The following is a 15,921-nucleotide window of genomic DNA, read 5'->3' as shown; positions in this document are numbered from 1 at the left end:
CACGAAGGCAGCGATCTCTCCGCATCCACTCCGTGGTCGGTAAAAACCCACCCTGACTAGGTCTGACGCTGCATTAGGAAGTCTAGATCTTTAGGGTACCAAATGTGCCCCAGCCATGTGGATAGGACCTTGGCAAGGTCTAGACTGTATCGTAAAATAACCCGACAACTCGGGACAAACTGAGGCCACAGCTAGAGAATGTAACCAAAAATACAGAAAAGTCAACTCAGCACAAGCCAAGATGTCACCAGATCTTCAAGGTCATGGTTATGTTTTAGTGACAACATCGACGACATTGCTGACTCGGTTACGCGGTTGCTATTGGTTACAACCTCATAGCGGTCTCCACTTGCCGCTTTGTCGTCGGAACCGGATGAAAGCGGAGCACATAAAACCAAGACACCTCGCCATCTTGGCGAGTAAGGAGTCGGTTTTTTCCTAATCTGGTCATGGCTAGTCGCGTTTCTTTTCTCATCTACAATTCTGCATCAGCACAAACCACTCAGATTGAGTTCAACGACCTGTATCATCTTATCCCACCGGAACCACGAACTTAAATCACATGCAATCTGGTCTGGGGGGAGGGAAGTTTCTATCAACATCACACGTAGCACAAAACCTCACCTCACATCACAAACTCGGCCAATGCCGGGCGGGTTCCAATGGCTGCTCAAGCTCACAGGCGCTCTCGCAACGGTTCGTCAACCCACACTCGACGAGGCTGACAAACGCGAAGTCTCATCGCGCTTGGCTCTTTCTACCGTCTCTTGGCGTAGGATCTAACTTTTCTCTGCTCTTGACACAGGATGCGGGACATGCAGAACAGCCCGTATCAAGTGCGACGAGGCGCGCCCGTTCTGCAAGCAGTGCGAGCGTCGTGGTGTCGAGTGTGTCGGATACCAGATACATCTGAAATGGGTTGAGATCAGCGATATCAGCCCGGATAGCCAATCTGCAAGCAAGAGCGTCATCAAGCCGCGGAGTTCTCTGACGATTTGTCCATCAAAAAAGTCGGCCGCGTGTAGGAAAAAAGCGATCCCCCCGACATCCGTAGCACGCAATCTGTCAGTGGGCCCGAAACTTCATTCGTCGTCAGATGCCTTCATTTTCAGACACTGGGCCGACTCTTTGCCGGATCTTGTATATCCCAACCCTGAAGAATACGCTACCATACGGCAACCATATCTTGCCTTTGTCTGGAAGGAAAATTCCATCCTTCTTCCAGCGGTTCTAGCTGCCGGGTCTGCTCATCTTTACGCACTCGGGAAGCTCAAACATGCAGAGACTCTCGAAAGGAAACAAAGAGCACTCTCCACAATGGTGGCCTGCGTAAAGCAGCCAAGAACCATATCGAATCCCCAGTTTCAGACGTCATTCCCAGTGTACTTGAGTGAAGAGGCAATTGCAGCATCGGCAGCGCTCGTTGGCATGGAAATCATGCAAGGTTCGCACACGCCGTCAATCATCCCTCTTCTTCGAGGCCTTAAAGCGCAAATGCAAGAAAGACACAATTTACGACAGAGAGTGGCTCCAAATTGGCCAATCGAAAAAGACACTCCAATGATGGCAGTGAACGTCAAGATGATGGCTTACATCGACACGTTCTGCTGCGTACCTTGCGCAACACACCCAGTCTTTGACGAGCAGGCCTGGCAAGATCTCATCCTCCCCAAATGTCAAGACTGCTCTGCTGCCAATGGGCCAGACATTGTTTTCGGCTACTCGATGCACATCTTGCCGGTGATTGGAGCAGCAGCCTCGCTGGTTGACGACTTCTTCCAAACGATGATTACGCCCGAGGACTTTGTCTCCTCTCGATGCCACCTCCTAGAAAAACTTGAATCAGCTTGCTCAGATCTTCCACCTCCTCAACATCAGCCAGATCCAAATACCGATCCATCGGCTCCGCCAACCAGTCTCAAAATCCGCGATGCTAATGCCTGTATCGCAGCCGCCCGGGCCCACAGCCTAGCAACACAAATCTTCCTACTCCGCGCGGACGAGGGTGACTCAAGTACCTTGTCAGCTGAACGTCCTACAAAGCATCCCTTGGCTTTGGTAGAGCAGCTATCCGACGCCGTTGCCGCCGTGCCGCTCGACACGCATGCGGCGACCATGATGGTTTGGCCCGTGTTTGTGCTCGGCTGCGAGAGCATGGCGGTGAGCGCACGGCGGTATGAGGTAGAAGACCTTTTTGAGAGAATTATCGACAAGCAGAAGCTTCTCAATATCTCAGTGGCGCTCAAGATGCTGCGGGAAAATGTTTGGGCGGGCGGTGTGACAAACACTGCGAGCCCTGCGAGTAGTTTGTCCCCTGCAGAAGAGTCATGTCGATATACACAGAATCAGTGGGTCAAATTGTGTTGGAAAGAGCGGCTGCAACTTTGCTCGGCATAGGAAAGCTACATGTACCTTACAAGTTTGCAATGCCCGCAGATCTCACGACTTTGCGTGCAAATCTGGGACGCAATAACTACATGTACTCGTACGAGAAATGAGATGGAAGATGGGAGGCAATGTTGGACTTTTGGATAATGATGATGATTCTATCTATATTCTACATATTTTGATCGCTCGAGGTTCTAAGTACAGATGTTTGATAAATAAAGGCTATTTGACAAGAATGTGACTGGTGACTGGTTCACAGTACAGTTTTCAACATAGGAAAAGGGGGTATCTTTCCGGTTTCCGTAGTACAGAGGGGATAAAAAATTTAAGACATCTTCTTCGCTTGCTCCTCCAAAGTTTGAATAAGTTTGCTTCTCTGCCGAATCTTTTTGCCCCACTTGTAAAAGATAAAGGGGACGGGCATGAGCACGACCTCGGCGACACCGACCGTAATGCCCGCAATGCGTGGTGTCAGGGCGGCGTACATGCTCTTGCCGACGAGCACCAACACGGCGCCGAGAATAGATCTGAAGACGAGGTTGCCGGCTGACGCAGAGGTCGCGTACATGCCAAAGACCTTTGAAATGTAGCTGGTGCCGTAGATGAAGACGAGGCCGAAGCCGTAGCCGAAGGGGACACCAGATAAGACACTCCAGTAAAAGGGGATGTCGATGGGTAGGGAAGTGAGAGCGAATGAGAGCTGGCCGACGGGCTCGAGGACTGCGCCGATACAGATGAGGAGGACGACTGCCTCGGGCTCCTGTTGGCCAGTCTCCGGGTTCTTGGGCTGGCGGTTGACCAGCTTTCTAAGGAGCGGCTCGGTGGCTAGGACGAGCGCGATGCCGACAAAGACGCCGAGGAAGGCGAGGCCAGAAATGGCGACGCTCCAGCCGCGCTCGGTGGTGTAGACAATAGGAAATGCGACGTAGGCCAACTGGACGATGGCGTAAATGACAGAGATGTAAATGTTCCAGAACATGAGCACGGGCTCAGTGAAGGACAGGATGAAGGGACGGGACACGGCCGTCCTGATTCTGCGGAAAATAGGGACGGTGTCGTCAAAGTCCGACCAGTATCTGTGGTCTTCCTCTTCTTGTCGCTTTGCAGCAGCCTTCTTTCTCAAAAGTGTAGGCCGGTAAGTCTCTGGGACGGTCATGATAAAGAGAGCTCCGACGGCTGTTGAGATCAATGACATCCAGTTGAGTGATCTCCAGCCGAAGGCTTCAACGAGAAATCCACCCTGTCATTGTTGTTAGTGACCTGGGCCGAGGATCTTGAGTGATTGGAACTTACCATCAGAGGCCCGAGGACGGGACCGTTGAGGGGTCCAAATGAGTACACTGACATAGCCAGCGGCAAGTATTTAGGGTTCGTGATGTCCATGATGGAGCCGCCAACGTTGGAAAGCATGACACTACCCGCGACAGCACTAGAGTTCATGTGAGCAACTGATCTTGTAAGTGAAGGAACAATGTGAAGGCGACTTACCCAAGGAAACGTGCCACGATGACCATCGTGAAGTTGGTTGCCAGTGCGGCGAGAGGGATCAGTCCCAGGAATACTGTGAGACCGCCAATGTACATTGGTCTTCGGCCAAAGGTCTCGCTCAACGGTGCCATGATGAGGGCTCCGAGAGCGAGACCGACGAGGTAAAGAGAGATACCGAGGAGAGGTAGTGAAGGGTTGGTGACGTTGAGCTCTTGACTCATCTGGGTGATGCCACTGGAGTAGGCCGTCGAGTAGATGCCCGTGGCCAGGGTCGTGAGGGCAAACATGGCAACGACGAGCACACGATAAGCCGTCGACCAGTTCTTTGGGTCGTCTGGGTCTCCATCCCAAAAGTCGACACGGAAGGCCTTGAGGGCTGTTGGCGGGCCCTCGTCGTCTTCATTCTCTGGCTTCTCGTCATACTTCTTAAAGTCCTCGACATCAAAGTCAAAGTCTGGTACGTAAAAGGACCATCGTGGAGGGAGGGCAGTCTTCTCGTTGAAGACACCCTCGATATACTCGTTGGCGACGGGGTAGTATGATAACCTGCTTAGCCGCGGCAGGCGGGAGAAGCGGTCTGATGGTGGTGGTTCAAGTCCAAGAGGTTGGAAGCGTTGGCTTCTTCGCATCCATGAGCTCCTGGCATTGATGAAGGAGTGCCTACCAGGAGGCGGCGGTGGTCTCGGTGGGAGAGGAGCGAATCTGGTCTGCTTCTGTCCACCTGGAGGGTAGAACTGTAGCCTGGCGGGGTCAGGCACTTGGAGAGAGTCCGACATGGTGATGGATCATTACTGCTAGCTTCCAGACTGGTAGCGGTGAGTGAAGGAGAGGGAATGGAGGTTTTCCTGACAATGATGGGCCTCATTGAGTGATAACTGCAAGAGGCAGGGAAAGGAGCCCGCCGAGGACGGGGACCGACCCTATCAGGACCATGAAGTCCAAGGGGCGAGAACCACATCATTCTCGCTTGCTGTGCTACGCATGTCTTGGATAATTGACGGGCAGCGTCTAAGAAGCAACGCAGGCCTTACATCCCACGCCCCCCCTCCCCACATGGCATACGTCGTTGTAGCCGCCAGCTCGGGGTGGCTGATGATGAACACAGCTCATCATCATGCTTGGGGACCCCAGGGCTGGTGATCGACTAGGGTCACCTTGGGTGCGGATCGGCGGCACCGCAGCGATAACCCAGGAATTATTAATTTCTCTGAGGACTCCTGAATCAACCAGACGCGACGGGGGAGGGATGGGATGGTGCCCACAACGGACGACCGCAGCGGGCAAGCCGCAAAGATGATGTGCCAAAAGGAAAGCCTTTCGGGTGGCCCATGCCCCTATCCCGGCAACTACGCGTCAAACCCCACGTGCCGTTACGGGTTGGCGTTATATCAAACTGTTTTAAGGACTTTCGACCCGAATGTGCGTGGGTGGAGTACGTACCCTCCGTTGGATCGAGTCAATGCGACGCTGGTGAGGTTCCTAGTGGGATAAGACTAGGAAGCCCCTGTCGGTCGATTGGTCCGTACTCAAGGAATATTCCCTGGCTATGCACGGGCGATCATCCTGCAGGGGCTCGAGTAGAGATGGCAGGGTTATCGTCCGTCGTCTGCCAATGATAGGAGGAAGGGCGACTGGACGACAGGATCTGAGGGAACCAAGGTGCGGCGTCTAGAACTTGTTGTGTGAAAGAGATTGCAGGTGCCAACTACAGTCGAGGCGGACAAGCGGGGTTTCTGCTTCTCTCTGTCTCTTACTCACTTGCCGTTCTGGGTTCTGGGCAGCAAAGGCAAAACAAACTCATGGAGAATTTTGACTTGTGACAGTGGGTGGGTGTGGGTTGTGTCAGTCCCAGATCTCTGGCAAGAGAGGCAAGCACGGCACTCATTCATCCACCCGCTCACGCCGTGTTGCACATATGCTCCGCAGAAGAAACTCTGGGTTTGGGATTTTATTTCTTTGCTGAGACTTGAGGGGATTATGGAATATGTACTACCTAGCCTTATGTCGGCATCACGGCACGGCAAAAGAGTGCCTGGCGAGGTATCAATAGGCCGGTGGATGAAGTATCAGGATATGTGCAACGACACATTCGTACGTTGATGTGAGGTGTTTGCAAACAAGGAGGCCCAAAGTCGAGACTCTTCAAACATCGATCAATCGATCTTCACCTCCTCAGGGAGGATTGATGATCTCGCCATCACCCTGCATTAGTGTGGCGACAAATGTAACATGCCCTACGTAGCAACTCCGAGAGGTACGATAAACTGGATTCGATGTTTATGCCAAGCGTGAATAATTTCTAAGAAACAGATTTACATGGAATGAAGTCATCTCGTGTATACTTAGTTCCATTTTATACTTTGGATCGAAATGAGATGGCAAAATGAGATACATGCAGTCTATAATCTCGTTCTGGAGTATGGCACATCGTTGTGGGAAGAGAGGCATGCTTGAACTTGAGAGATAATACGAGATATGATCATCGAATTGTGGTATCGAACATAAGAAATGAAGTCTATGGAGTCCCAGAAAACCGCTAGTTTTGCCTAATAATCCCAAATCCGAACAAGATATTTACAATGAAGATTGGACGCCCTATGAGCAATTTGAACTCTGTCCGTTAACGTCTGTGAAATCCTCCCTGATATCCGACAACGCCCTGCCTCAAAACACTAGAAAGCATTTTTCAATACAAAAGTCGACAACCAAGTGGCTGTTTATTTTGTCTTGAAAGCCTGGCCAATGGCGCCACCGGGGTGGTTCTTTGCAAAGACTGATGATACCGATGAGTACATCTCCTTTGAAGCAACATACGCCAAGGCATCGCCCATGGCAATGGCCATGGTGGTAGAGGTAGTAGGCGCAGAGACGCCAAAGGTATCCTTCTCAGATTCGGGGATGGGAGCAGGGAGGAGGATGAGATCAGGGCGGGCCTTTGCGATCTCGCATGTCTCCATGCTGGTGGGCGAAGTGAGGAGGATGAGAGGGCACTTCTTGTTGAGGTGAGGCAGGAGGAGCATGAGCTCGGGGGTCTTGCCGGAGAAGGTGATCATGATGAGGGTGTCGTACTCGCCCACAACGCCGAGGTCACCGTGGAGGGCCTCGGTGGGGTGAAGGAAGACGGCGGGAAGACCCAAGCTGCTGAAGGTGGCAGTGAGCTTCTTCGCGATCCAGCCAGACTTGCCGACGCCGATGAAGACGACCTTGCCGCGGTGATCGCGGTGGCGGACGAGAGCATCAACGGAGCGGTAGAAGCCGTCGCGGCAGACACGCTCGGAGGAGTAAAGCTGAGTGAGGGCCATGAGGGCGTTTGCCTCAGTGCGGAGGACGTGAATGGCGCCATCGAGTCTGTCTTCATATGATGATGAGGCCCTGCGGTCCTCGTGGGTGACGTCGCGGAAAGGAGATCTGGGCATGGGTGACTTGGGTCCGCGGATCTCATATGATTTGGCGAGGTTGACGTTGAGCTCTACGGGGCCGCGGCTGCGCATGCCCATAGCAGATCCAGAGCGAGGAGGAACCATTTTGAAATGTGTGTGGTGGAAAAGGGAGAAAAGGTTGAAAGAAGCGGATGAGGCTTGATGTTTCTGTTGCTTGGAAGAAGTGAAGCAGTGAAATGGAGCCCGGCTCTGATTTGTTTTAATCAACTCTGTTGATGTTTGATAAGAAGAAGAAAGGTGGTTGGAAAGTGAAGCTGATGATCTTGCTGATGATAAACCCGTGATGGAGAGAGGAAGATCCGCTCTTTAATACTGATCAAAGGTGCTCGATCCATCGGATACCTTGGAGCCATCGATATCTCCAGTATATTCAGTCTAGTGTAACTTGTAAGCCTAGAAAAAAAAGAGGAGTTTGGTCGTTGGGCGCAAAGCGGATCCTCAATTTGATGCACAGGGAGGTCCCTGGCTCGAGCCTATCATGGGCGATCTGCCGTCAAAGTTCATGACAGAGGGTGGGCGTCCTTTTCCACAGCGAAGCGGTATCCAAGGTGAACCATGCTTCACCGTGTCGGGGGGTACAAGCTCAGAGAGAGCCCTTTCATTTACTCTGGACATGCACGTTTGGCCGCGGTAAGAAGGCGTGGGAAGGGTGACGAAGTCGCAGTCTCAAAATAGCCCACAATAAACAACGGGCCAAGACTGGTAAACCCCCCCTCCCCTTAATCCAATAGGAAACCTGACGCGAGGGTTCGTGCGCCTCCGAAGAGCAGGCATATGCCAGACTTTGCATAATGTAAGCCACCTCATCCCGCGAGAATGCTGTTATCAGTTCCCACCTCGGTTCATCGGTGGTATGTCTTGATTTGTTCCGGGACGGGATGGGGGGTTTGTCAAGCCACACCGACGCGACGGGACGACGTGGATATCCCGTGGACCGTCCATAGTGTATTATTCGTAGATATCAAAGAGAGAAGCTGGACGAGCCTGGGTTCTGGGCCTCGGTGTACCTGCATGCTGGCAAGGGTCAAAAGAGGGCATCTGCAGGTCTTGGCCATCTCCCCCAAACTCACTTCATCTCCGTCTAACCAGGACAAGAGATCGTCCCCTCTGATCAATCTGATGGGCGTCCGTGGCGTCCTGATTCGGGCGAGAAGCTGGGCCAAACTTTAATGTTTATCAATCCACGCTAGACGCATCTCTCCGTAGATTGCTTTTTTCGGTTTCTAAACGCCCCCTCGTTAATTCCTGTCATTCTACAGCTGTCGTGATCCCATTCAAGCTGCGCCTGCTACGCCATGGCCCCCTCCCGCCAAGATAGCCGCCTGTTGGACATAGATTTAGACGCTGGGTAGCTAGGCTAGACACGTGCTGGCCGCCGTTGGTAGCACGGCGAGGTGTCTGACTCTGACATATGGTCCCCTTGCATCCCATCGAATGTTGTCTAGGCTCCCTGACGTGTCGAACCTCATCTGAAGAAGCTTTCAGATCACGCTGTCGTACGCAAGGTGAGTTTCTTGCTTATTTGGCTTCTTCTAGAAGGAAAACTACGTGTTGAAACCGTTCCTGTCTCAATCATCAGGCCTACTGGGCATAAGGAAACTCGCTCTCAGCCGCACTAAGGAAAAGACGACGCAATATCGATGGAGTCAACGTCATCCACAATTGCGATGACAAGGCGATTACGGATACCTATTCATTGAAACGGAATATATTTTACAGAGGGTCTTTTTCTTTGTGTCCGCGCGCTAACGAGCGTCTTGCCGTCCTCCCCGGTGGCACCGCAATATGGGAGATGGAGGGGCTCCTTCGCCTCTTCGGGAAGTGGATGGGCGGAAAGGGTCACACCAGCGAAAGGAGTGGGCGGATGGCGTCTAGGCGCATCGGGGCTTAAGCTGTCTTTGGGCAGCTTTAACCGATAAATGGCGCCCAGAAAGCTGCAGACGCAAGCTGACATGGCAGAGCCTCCTTTCGAGGTGACATTTTACTTTCTTGGAGTCCCTGAACTTTAGAGAGCACTCTCACCAGCCACAGAAGAAGGGTGGGGGGCCCTGGAGGAGAGAAAGAGAGAACAAGCGTGAGTCAGTTTCATGCCCCTGTCCAGTCATCGTTGATCGACTCCTTTCTGGCCAAGTTGGGGCTGGGTTCAAGGGTGACATTCGGTCCTTGGTCCCTGGGCCCTCTTGGTGGCCAAGATACCACACGTCTTCGAGGCTTTCGAGCACTACCATTAACTTTCTACTCACACACTTGGCTTGACCCGACCTTCTGGTCGGGAGCTGCCGTCTGTGCTGTTCTCTGCCAGATCTGGCGGCAGGGGAGCCTTGATTGCCTGCCCCCCTCCCTACTCTCTCTTCCCTTCCCACCCGAGAGTCAGACAAATTACACAAGTTGCAGGTAGTGGCGAGGAAATCTCCAGTGCTCAAAGTCAATGGCGAGTTACTCGGATTCGTGAGTACACAGTAGAGTGGTTTTTGCACGTGCTCGGCTATGATCACCATTCTCACACACCTTGGCTAGTCTTGGCTCTCAGTTACCCCAACTTACCTGTACAACGAACCAATTTTTAGTCCAGCAGAGAGGTTTATCTGAAGGAGCCGTTTTCTTGGATCTGCACCCCATGGTCTCTTTCATCTGTTCTTTTGCTCGCAAATCGGTTCAACGTAGTACTTTCTGGAGGGGTTTGTCTCGCAGTCTACGAGGGCTGAGGCGACCCCGACTCTATTTCCTTTCTTGGCAAATGTAGTCGACACTGTGAATGTGCCCTCCCCGCCTCACCTTCAGGCTTCATGAAGAAAGTCAACCGAAACCAGGAACATACTACCTATTGACACGAACCATTAGTGTCTATTCTGGGAATGACATCGGACAAGCGCGAAAAAGCCACGTCCACTTCACCTCGTCTCAAAACGTCTGTCGCATGTCACCCAAGATGGCAGCTATTGCAGACAGGATGATGGAATGACTGGCTGGTGCTGAGGTGCCTGGTTGGGGTTGGGGGTTTGGTTCGGACGGCGCCCGGCGCCCGGACTTGCGCCCATCACGGCTTTTCCGGACTCATGACGAACGGGTGCTTGTTAACGCGCGCCTCGCCGACCCTCACCCAACTGTGAAACCCGTGAGAAAATCATCGGCAGTTGTTGGCCGTCGTCCTCACCGGCCGTGATAAGAGCCTCAGTCTCAACTCTCTCACGGCATCCCCCCCTCCCAACTGGCAACAGGATCCAAAACGGGGATTCAGAAAAAACTGGAGAGATGGCTCTGCACCTGTGTAAGACCCAGCATGTGCAGAGGCCCAATGATGTCCTGACGGGACGGTTACGGAACGTTATCGATGGCCCGGGCTCCTTTCTCTCTCCACTGATGAAGCTGCAACAGTATGCAACTTTGAGTTTCTGCATACATTCACTCTCTACGTAGTATGGAGAGGTTCTCGTCTGCTCCAACACGGCTAGGTCGGCCGTACCCTGCTTCCAGTGTGCTGACAGCAGTGCAGCAAGACCTGGTTGTTGCGTCTTCCTGAATCCTCCTTCCTTATTCCTTCTCGTCCATGTCAAGCTTGTCTGAAAGTCTTGACCACTCTCAACTACCGAGATGGGTGGTGGAGTATTGTCTTGTCTCTCAATTCCGGGGCAACGGGTCGACTCCGTCCGTTCGACTCTTGTCCCCAAAACTCCAAAACCTCAAGTCTCCATTCAGTCTGACCGTCTCCAGGACCGTCCCAGATGGCCGCCCCGTCGTACAGACATCAATATGTTATCGACCGCTAATAGTCTAGCGCATGCAGGTGCCATCTGGTTCTCGCCAAACTCTGTTTGAATTAATTGCCAATGCAAGTAAGGAAAGACGCGCCTCCCGCGGGCTGGTGGGGGGTTGCTTCACCATTCAAGTGTTTACTGTAGCATTGAACTTTACAGTCACCACCAGTATTTGCTTGTTGAGCCCCCTTTTTGCGCAAGCTACACTGATTGCCGTCCACAACCACGTCATTGCCCGCCACTATGGGACTCAACGTAGTAAAAAGCAATCATCGAGGTTCATCTGACGTGGCTTTCTTAACCATAGAACCTTAATCATAACGGGATTGACGCGGCTGAGTGCTACTCTGATAGAAATTTTTTTCCTTGATTTGCGCTCAGCCCTTCGGTGAATCCAGAAAGTCGGGAAGTGGGCGCGCTTGGGGGGAAACGGAGCACAGCCAGCGGCGCGGCGGTGAACAGCCCAAAGCTAGATGGCACTCTCTGACTCTCTCACTCCCTCACCTTGCACCGCGGCTCACAAACTGCATGATTATGTGATTACAGGGCATTGGGCAAAAGGCGGCTCAGTTACCAGTTTCACGCAAGAGGTTCCACAACACGCAAGCAAGCAAGGACGGCCCCTTGAGTCCGCGGATGTTGTGGACAACAATCCTGTTCCCAGCACAAGGGCCAACCCACCGGCTGTGGCTCGAGCTTGCCGCGCGCTCGTTCGGGAACAGACTTGACGGAAGCTCAGAACACTGGATTCAACCCCCAGCAATCTGTTTGTTATCGGCAACGCAGGGGAAAGGATAGCATCATCTTCGACGAACGGATTCGCCGCTTTCTTTCCATATCGCTATCGGATATCCAGCCGGGTGCAGTAGGAGACATGGTGCTGCGACGAGCCCCTACATTGTAGATATCCCAGACTACCTAATGGAGTACAGAGGTGTCTAGGCCTGCCAGTGCGTGTGCGCAAACATCTGAGGCTCCGGCAAACACCGGCCGGATCTTCATGCAAGATTGGATTTTCAATCATTTTGAGTTTTTCGTTTATTTCTCCGACTAATATAAGCCAAGTGAATGTTCATATTATTTTCTCTCTCAGACACCGCAGCTTAGGAACCTCAAACAAGGTTGAAATTGATGATTTTCCAATATAGACAGCATTGGCAGTAATTAATTCGGTATCAGCGATCCGAAGACCTCGTCAAACGTCCCGAAGATGCTGGCCATATAGGCTACTCGTGAGTCGTGAGCACTAAGCTGTTGGTGCGTCCCCTTGCTGCAAGCCCTCCGCCAACTAAGACGAAGGGGTTTTCAGATAATGCGCGATTGCGCAACACAGCAGTGCAATCCTAATCCACAATCGCGACGCAATGCGACGTTGAGCCTGCAGCCTTACGACGACGTTGATACAAAGAACAAGAGCCCGCGCTCGTCCTCGCCGACCGTCACCGGCGAAGGGGGACGAACGTACGAGCGGCATTGAATTCTGTGCGATGATCAAACTCGCTGATTGCCGCTCACCCGCGTCCCGCGGCCGACGAACCAAAACTTGAACCATGCCCTGCCGCCCGCCCCTTGAAAAGCCCGAGCGAGCAAAAAAGAAGAATGATGTGATGAAGGGTATCCAGAATTCCTTAACTTTGTTGTCCTTCCCAAAGAAATTCTAGAACTTGGGAGTCTGGTCTTGGTGCCCAGAACTGAGTGATCTCGCTCCAGGAGAACACGGACCCTTACCTTGTCTTTCTTGCTTAGCAAGATTAAAGGGCGACGATCTGAGCATCACACAGGGGAGGGGTCAAGTGTGGGGTCTACCTACACATTACGGCGTAAAATGCTGTCTTTACACGTATCTGGCATTTTCGGACTTTCATTTATCTACCTACACCACAGACCAGGTAGCATCTTGACGGATGCGCTAACGGAGAAGACCCCCGTCCTACCCTCGTCTACCGTAGCTGCGTGCCCATGGGGGTGGATGGAGGGGTGGGTTATCGACTGCGCAGAAAAGGAGACATCTCCAAAATTCAGGGACCTGAAAGATTGTTGGCTGGAAAAGGGAGGCATCAACGGAAGAGGTAATGATTTGCACGTTTCATCGTATTCGAATATTGGGAATAAGAACTGTTTACAATCTTGCATTGGATGTAAAATGCTTCCGGGCAGTCTGGAACAGGGTGATGGAAATTGCCTCGCTTGAAATCTATGTGATTGTATTGTAGGAAGTAAATCAATGCTATGAAAGGTCCAGATGCCAATTTTCACAGCCCACGCCATTCACCGGGGCCAAGAAGTTACACAGTCAGACACTACAGATACTAACTAAGATAGGGTAGCTCATGCCTTGACATCAGCATCGGCATCTTCGATCTCCAGACGGGTGCCGTATACGGTGACACCCCGGCCAGCATCATGCCTCGTCTTCTCAAACTCCTCAAACTTGAGAGGAGCGCTCTTGGGATCCAGCACAAACTGCCGGTGCCAAGGTCCGACGAACAGTCCGTCGGGGTCAACCTCATCGCGGACCCGGCGCCACTGGACCATGTCATCACCGTACCACTCAGCAAACTCCTCGTTCTTGACGTTGAAGTTCTTGGCCCAGTGCGGCTTGCCACCGAGGTCACGCATCAGCCACTCGAAGCCCTGCATCCAGCGCTTCAGGCCGGGCGGGTCGAGGTCGTAGGGACGGTACATTGTCGCGTTGAGGTTGAGCGTGGGGCCGTCCTTGACGGTGCTGTCGAGGAAGGGTCTGTTGCGCTGCTCAGCGCTGGTGTGGACGGTGGCGTCGCAGACGCGGACCTCGACGGGCGAGTGCACGTAGAGGCCCTCAGCAGAGAAGGGAATGCCGTGGTCGACGTAGTCGGGGTCGCCCGGCTTGAGCTTGTTGAGCCAGGATCCGAGACGCATCAGGGCCTCGGGCCCGCGGTGGAGCGGGATGGCCCACTCGTTGACGAATTGGCTGTAGAGGCAGTTCATCCACAGGGCCTTATCCATGGGCTGGATGGCTGACGAGGTGTAGCCATCTTTGAAGCCGTATTGCATGCCGAACACGAACCTGTAGAACGTCAGTTAGTCCGTTGAGTCCGTCGACGAGGTCGGATGAGGTGTATCAAGGGAGGGGTCGCTTCAGCTTACCATTCAACCCAGGGCAGGATGCGAGGGATGTAACGCGATAGGTAAAGGAGGTTGTGGTATATGTGATAACCGAGAGCTCCATCGTAGTAGCCGACTGGCGGATCTCGGTTCTTCTCCTTTCCGGACTCGAGGTCTTCCTTTGTGACGATGTCTGCCTTCCAGACCACAGCCCTCCTGGTATAAGGCAGCCACCACACCCGGACAAAGTCGGACTGGGTCCACAGCTTGTTGTCCTGCTTCCAGGCGTCGAGCATCTTGTAGTCGGCCTGGATCGTCTGCTGCCAGTGCAAGCTGAAGGCCGGCACGGCGCGGAAGCTGACCTCGGTAATGATGCCGAGGGCGCCGAGCGACAGCGTGGCGCCGCGGAAGAGATCCGGATTCTCGTCCGGCGAGCATGAGACCGTCTCACCGTTGGCAAGGACAATCTTGAGTGAGGAAATGGCCTCGGACAGCAGACCGTATTTCAGGGTGCTGCCGCGGGTTCCTGTGCTGATGACGCCGGCGATGCTCTGCTCGTTGACGCTACCCAGCACAGGGAATGAGAGGCCATGCTTATTCAGCTCCTCAGTGAGTTGCCACAGCCGGATGCCGGCTTGCATGACAACGAGACCAGTCTCTTCTGTCAAGGTGCGTTAGCATAGCTCTCATGAGATTACGCGGATGAGTGAAAGAGTGAATGAGTGAGTGAGATGTGACATAAGGGTCTGTGCTTACTATCGACAGATAACACTTTCTTGAATCCATCGAGGTTGACCAGCCAGTTACTCGTGCACGTGAGGTCTGAAGGTGAGTGTGCATGGCCGACCGTGGTGATGCGCCGTCTGCACAGGCGCGCGAGCTTGACTGCCTTCTCGACCTCCTGCTGCGACTGAGGCTGGATGAAGAGCTCCGGCAGCGATGAAAAGGTGCGCGCCCAGGTGGTGTGGAAGTGAGCCGACTTGGCCCGGAACGGGATGCCATCGGCAGCGGCATCATCGATGATGCCGCGAATGTGAGGGTCCAGGGACGCAACGGCGGCCATTGTGAGTGTCGGAGCCTGCTCTCGTCGACGATGATAATTAACAACTATTACACCGGGCTCGGAAGAAGCAACGTCGAACTAAAGACGACCCTGATGATGATCCAAGGTTGAGGGGCTTTTGTTAAGTGCCGCCCGCCTCTCTCGTTGGCAAAGATTATGAGGGAAAACCCGAGAGTGAATTGAACAACGCACCCTGAAAGCCGAGTGTTTTGGAAATTTTGAGGCTAATGACGGTTTATATGACAAAACAAGTTTAGCGTCCGCAATGGAGCACACCGCATCTTCTGGGTTTCTGACTTTCTGCGGTGCTTTCTGGTGCGACCGTACGACTGGCGCCAGGGATCGGGGGGATCTGTTTGTGGATGACGAGTCAAGGAGGGTGGCTTGAAACGGGAAGTCTCAGAGGAACATGGATACTGGGGGTTCCGCCACACTTATGCCGGCCGGCGAGGCCCGGTAGGAGAAAAATTGCAGTTGGCAAGGATTCTTGCATTTGGGGGTCCTCCCATCCATGATCTCTCTTCTCTCTCTGTCTTTGCGGCTTTGCCCAACTTGTCGTTCTGCTGTCACTCTGTCACTTTTGTCTATCAAGTTGTGGCAAGTTGAGACGAGGTGACACGTGCAATCGGTCCAAATTCACTTGGCAAAATAGCTCGCGCTCAAAGGGCTTGGCCCAAGATGGACCACGCATAAACTCCACCAC

At 53.1% G+C, this 15,921-nt stretch overlaps 4 protein-coding genes across 4 annotated transcripts; 1 reads left to right on the top strand and 3 right to left on the bottom strand.

Moving 5' to 3' along the window:
* The first annotated feature begins 450 nt into the window (after positions 1-450).
* HER10_EVM0012829 (uncharacterized protein) lies at positions 451-2,580 on the top strand. The gene is made up of 2 exons (XM_035482211.1): positions 451-696; positions 806-2,580. The coding sequence occupies exons 1-2, from the start codon at positions 663-665 to the stop codon at positions 2,395-2,397; spliced, it is 1,626 nt and encodes a 541-aa protein (XP_035339045.1). The 5' UTR covers positions 451-662; the 3' UTR covers positions 2,398-2,580.
* Positions 2,581-2,713: 133 nt separating this feature from the next.
* On the bottom strand, positions 2,714-4,758 carry HER10_EVM0009385 (major facilitator superfamily transporter; the record flags this gene model as incomplete). The annotated part of the gene is made up of 3 exons (XM_035478874.1): positions 3,877-4,758; positions 3,682-3,817; positions 2,714-3,628 (listed from the first exon to the last, which is right to left on the bottom strand). The coding sequence occupies exons 1-3, from the start codon at positions 4,650-4,652 to the stop codon at positions 2,714-2,716; spliced, it is 1,827 nt and encodes a 608-aa protein (XP_035338736.1). The 5' UTR covers positions 4,653-4,758.
* A 1,835-nt stretch (positions 4,759-6,593) lies between these two features.
* HER10_EVM0008064 (SIS domain-containing protein) lies at positions 6,594-7,400 on the bottom strand (the record flags this gene model as incomplete). The annotated part of the gene is made up of 1 exon (XM_035477600.1): positions 6,594-7,400. One exon carries the CDS (start codon positions 7,398-7,400, stop codon positions 6,594-6,596), a length of 807 nt encoding a protein of 268 aa, XP_035338621.1.
* A 5,877-nt stretch (positions 7,401-13,277) lies between these two features.
* Positions 13,278-15,406, bottom strand: HER10_EVM0003829 (sugar 1,4-lactone oxidase). The gene is made up of 3 exons (XM_035473492.1): positions 14,912-15,406; positions 14,198-14,816; positions 13,278-14,117 (listed from the first exon to the last, which is right to left on the bottom strand). The coding sequence occupies exons 1-3, from the start codon at positions 15,216-15,218 to the stop codon at positions 13,400-13,402; spliced, it is 1,644 nt and encodes a 547-aa protein (XP_035338218.1). The 5' UTR covers positions 15,219-15,406; the 3' UTR covers positions 13,278-13,399.
* Between the last annotated feature and the right edge of the window lie 515 nt (positions 15,407-15,921).

This window comes from Colletotrichum scovillei (genome assembly GCF_011075155.1).
Source record: "Colletotrichum scovillei strain TJNH1 chromosome Unknown Contig00001, whole genome shotgun sequence".
Classification (NCBI taxonomy): domain Eukaryota; kingdom Fungi; phylum Ascomycota; class Sordariomycetes; order Glomerellales; family Glomerellaceae; genus Colletotrichum; species Colletotrichum scovillei.
The sequence above is the reverse complement of the archived record's forward strand: the minus strand, read 5'-3'. Positions and strand labels throughout refer to the sequence as shown.

Coding starts and splice junctions, on each gene's coding strand:
- HER10_EVM0003829 (XM_035473492.1), bottom strand. CDS start 15,218: ATGGCCGCCGTTGCGTCCCTGGACCCTCACATTCGCGGCATCATCGAT. Junction 14,817..14,911: donor GAAAGTGTTATCTGTCGATA/GTAAGCACAGAC, acceptor GCACCTTGACAG/AAGAGACTGGTCTCGTTGTC. Junction 14,118..14,197: donor ATCCTGCCCTGGGTTGAATG/GTAAGCTGAAGC, acceptor GACGTTCTACAG/GTTCGTGTTCGGCATGCAAT.
- HER10_EVM0012829 (XM_035482211.1), top strand. CDS start 663: ATGGCTGCTCAAGCTCACAGGCGCTCTCGCAACG. Junction 697..805: donor TCACAGGCGCTCTCGCAACG/GTTCGTCAACCC, acceptor CTCTTGACACAG/GATGCGGGACATGCAGAACA.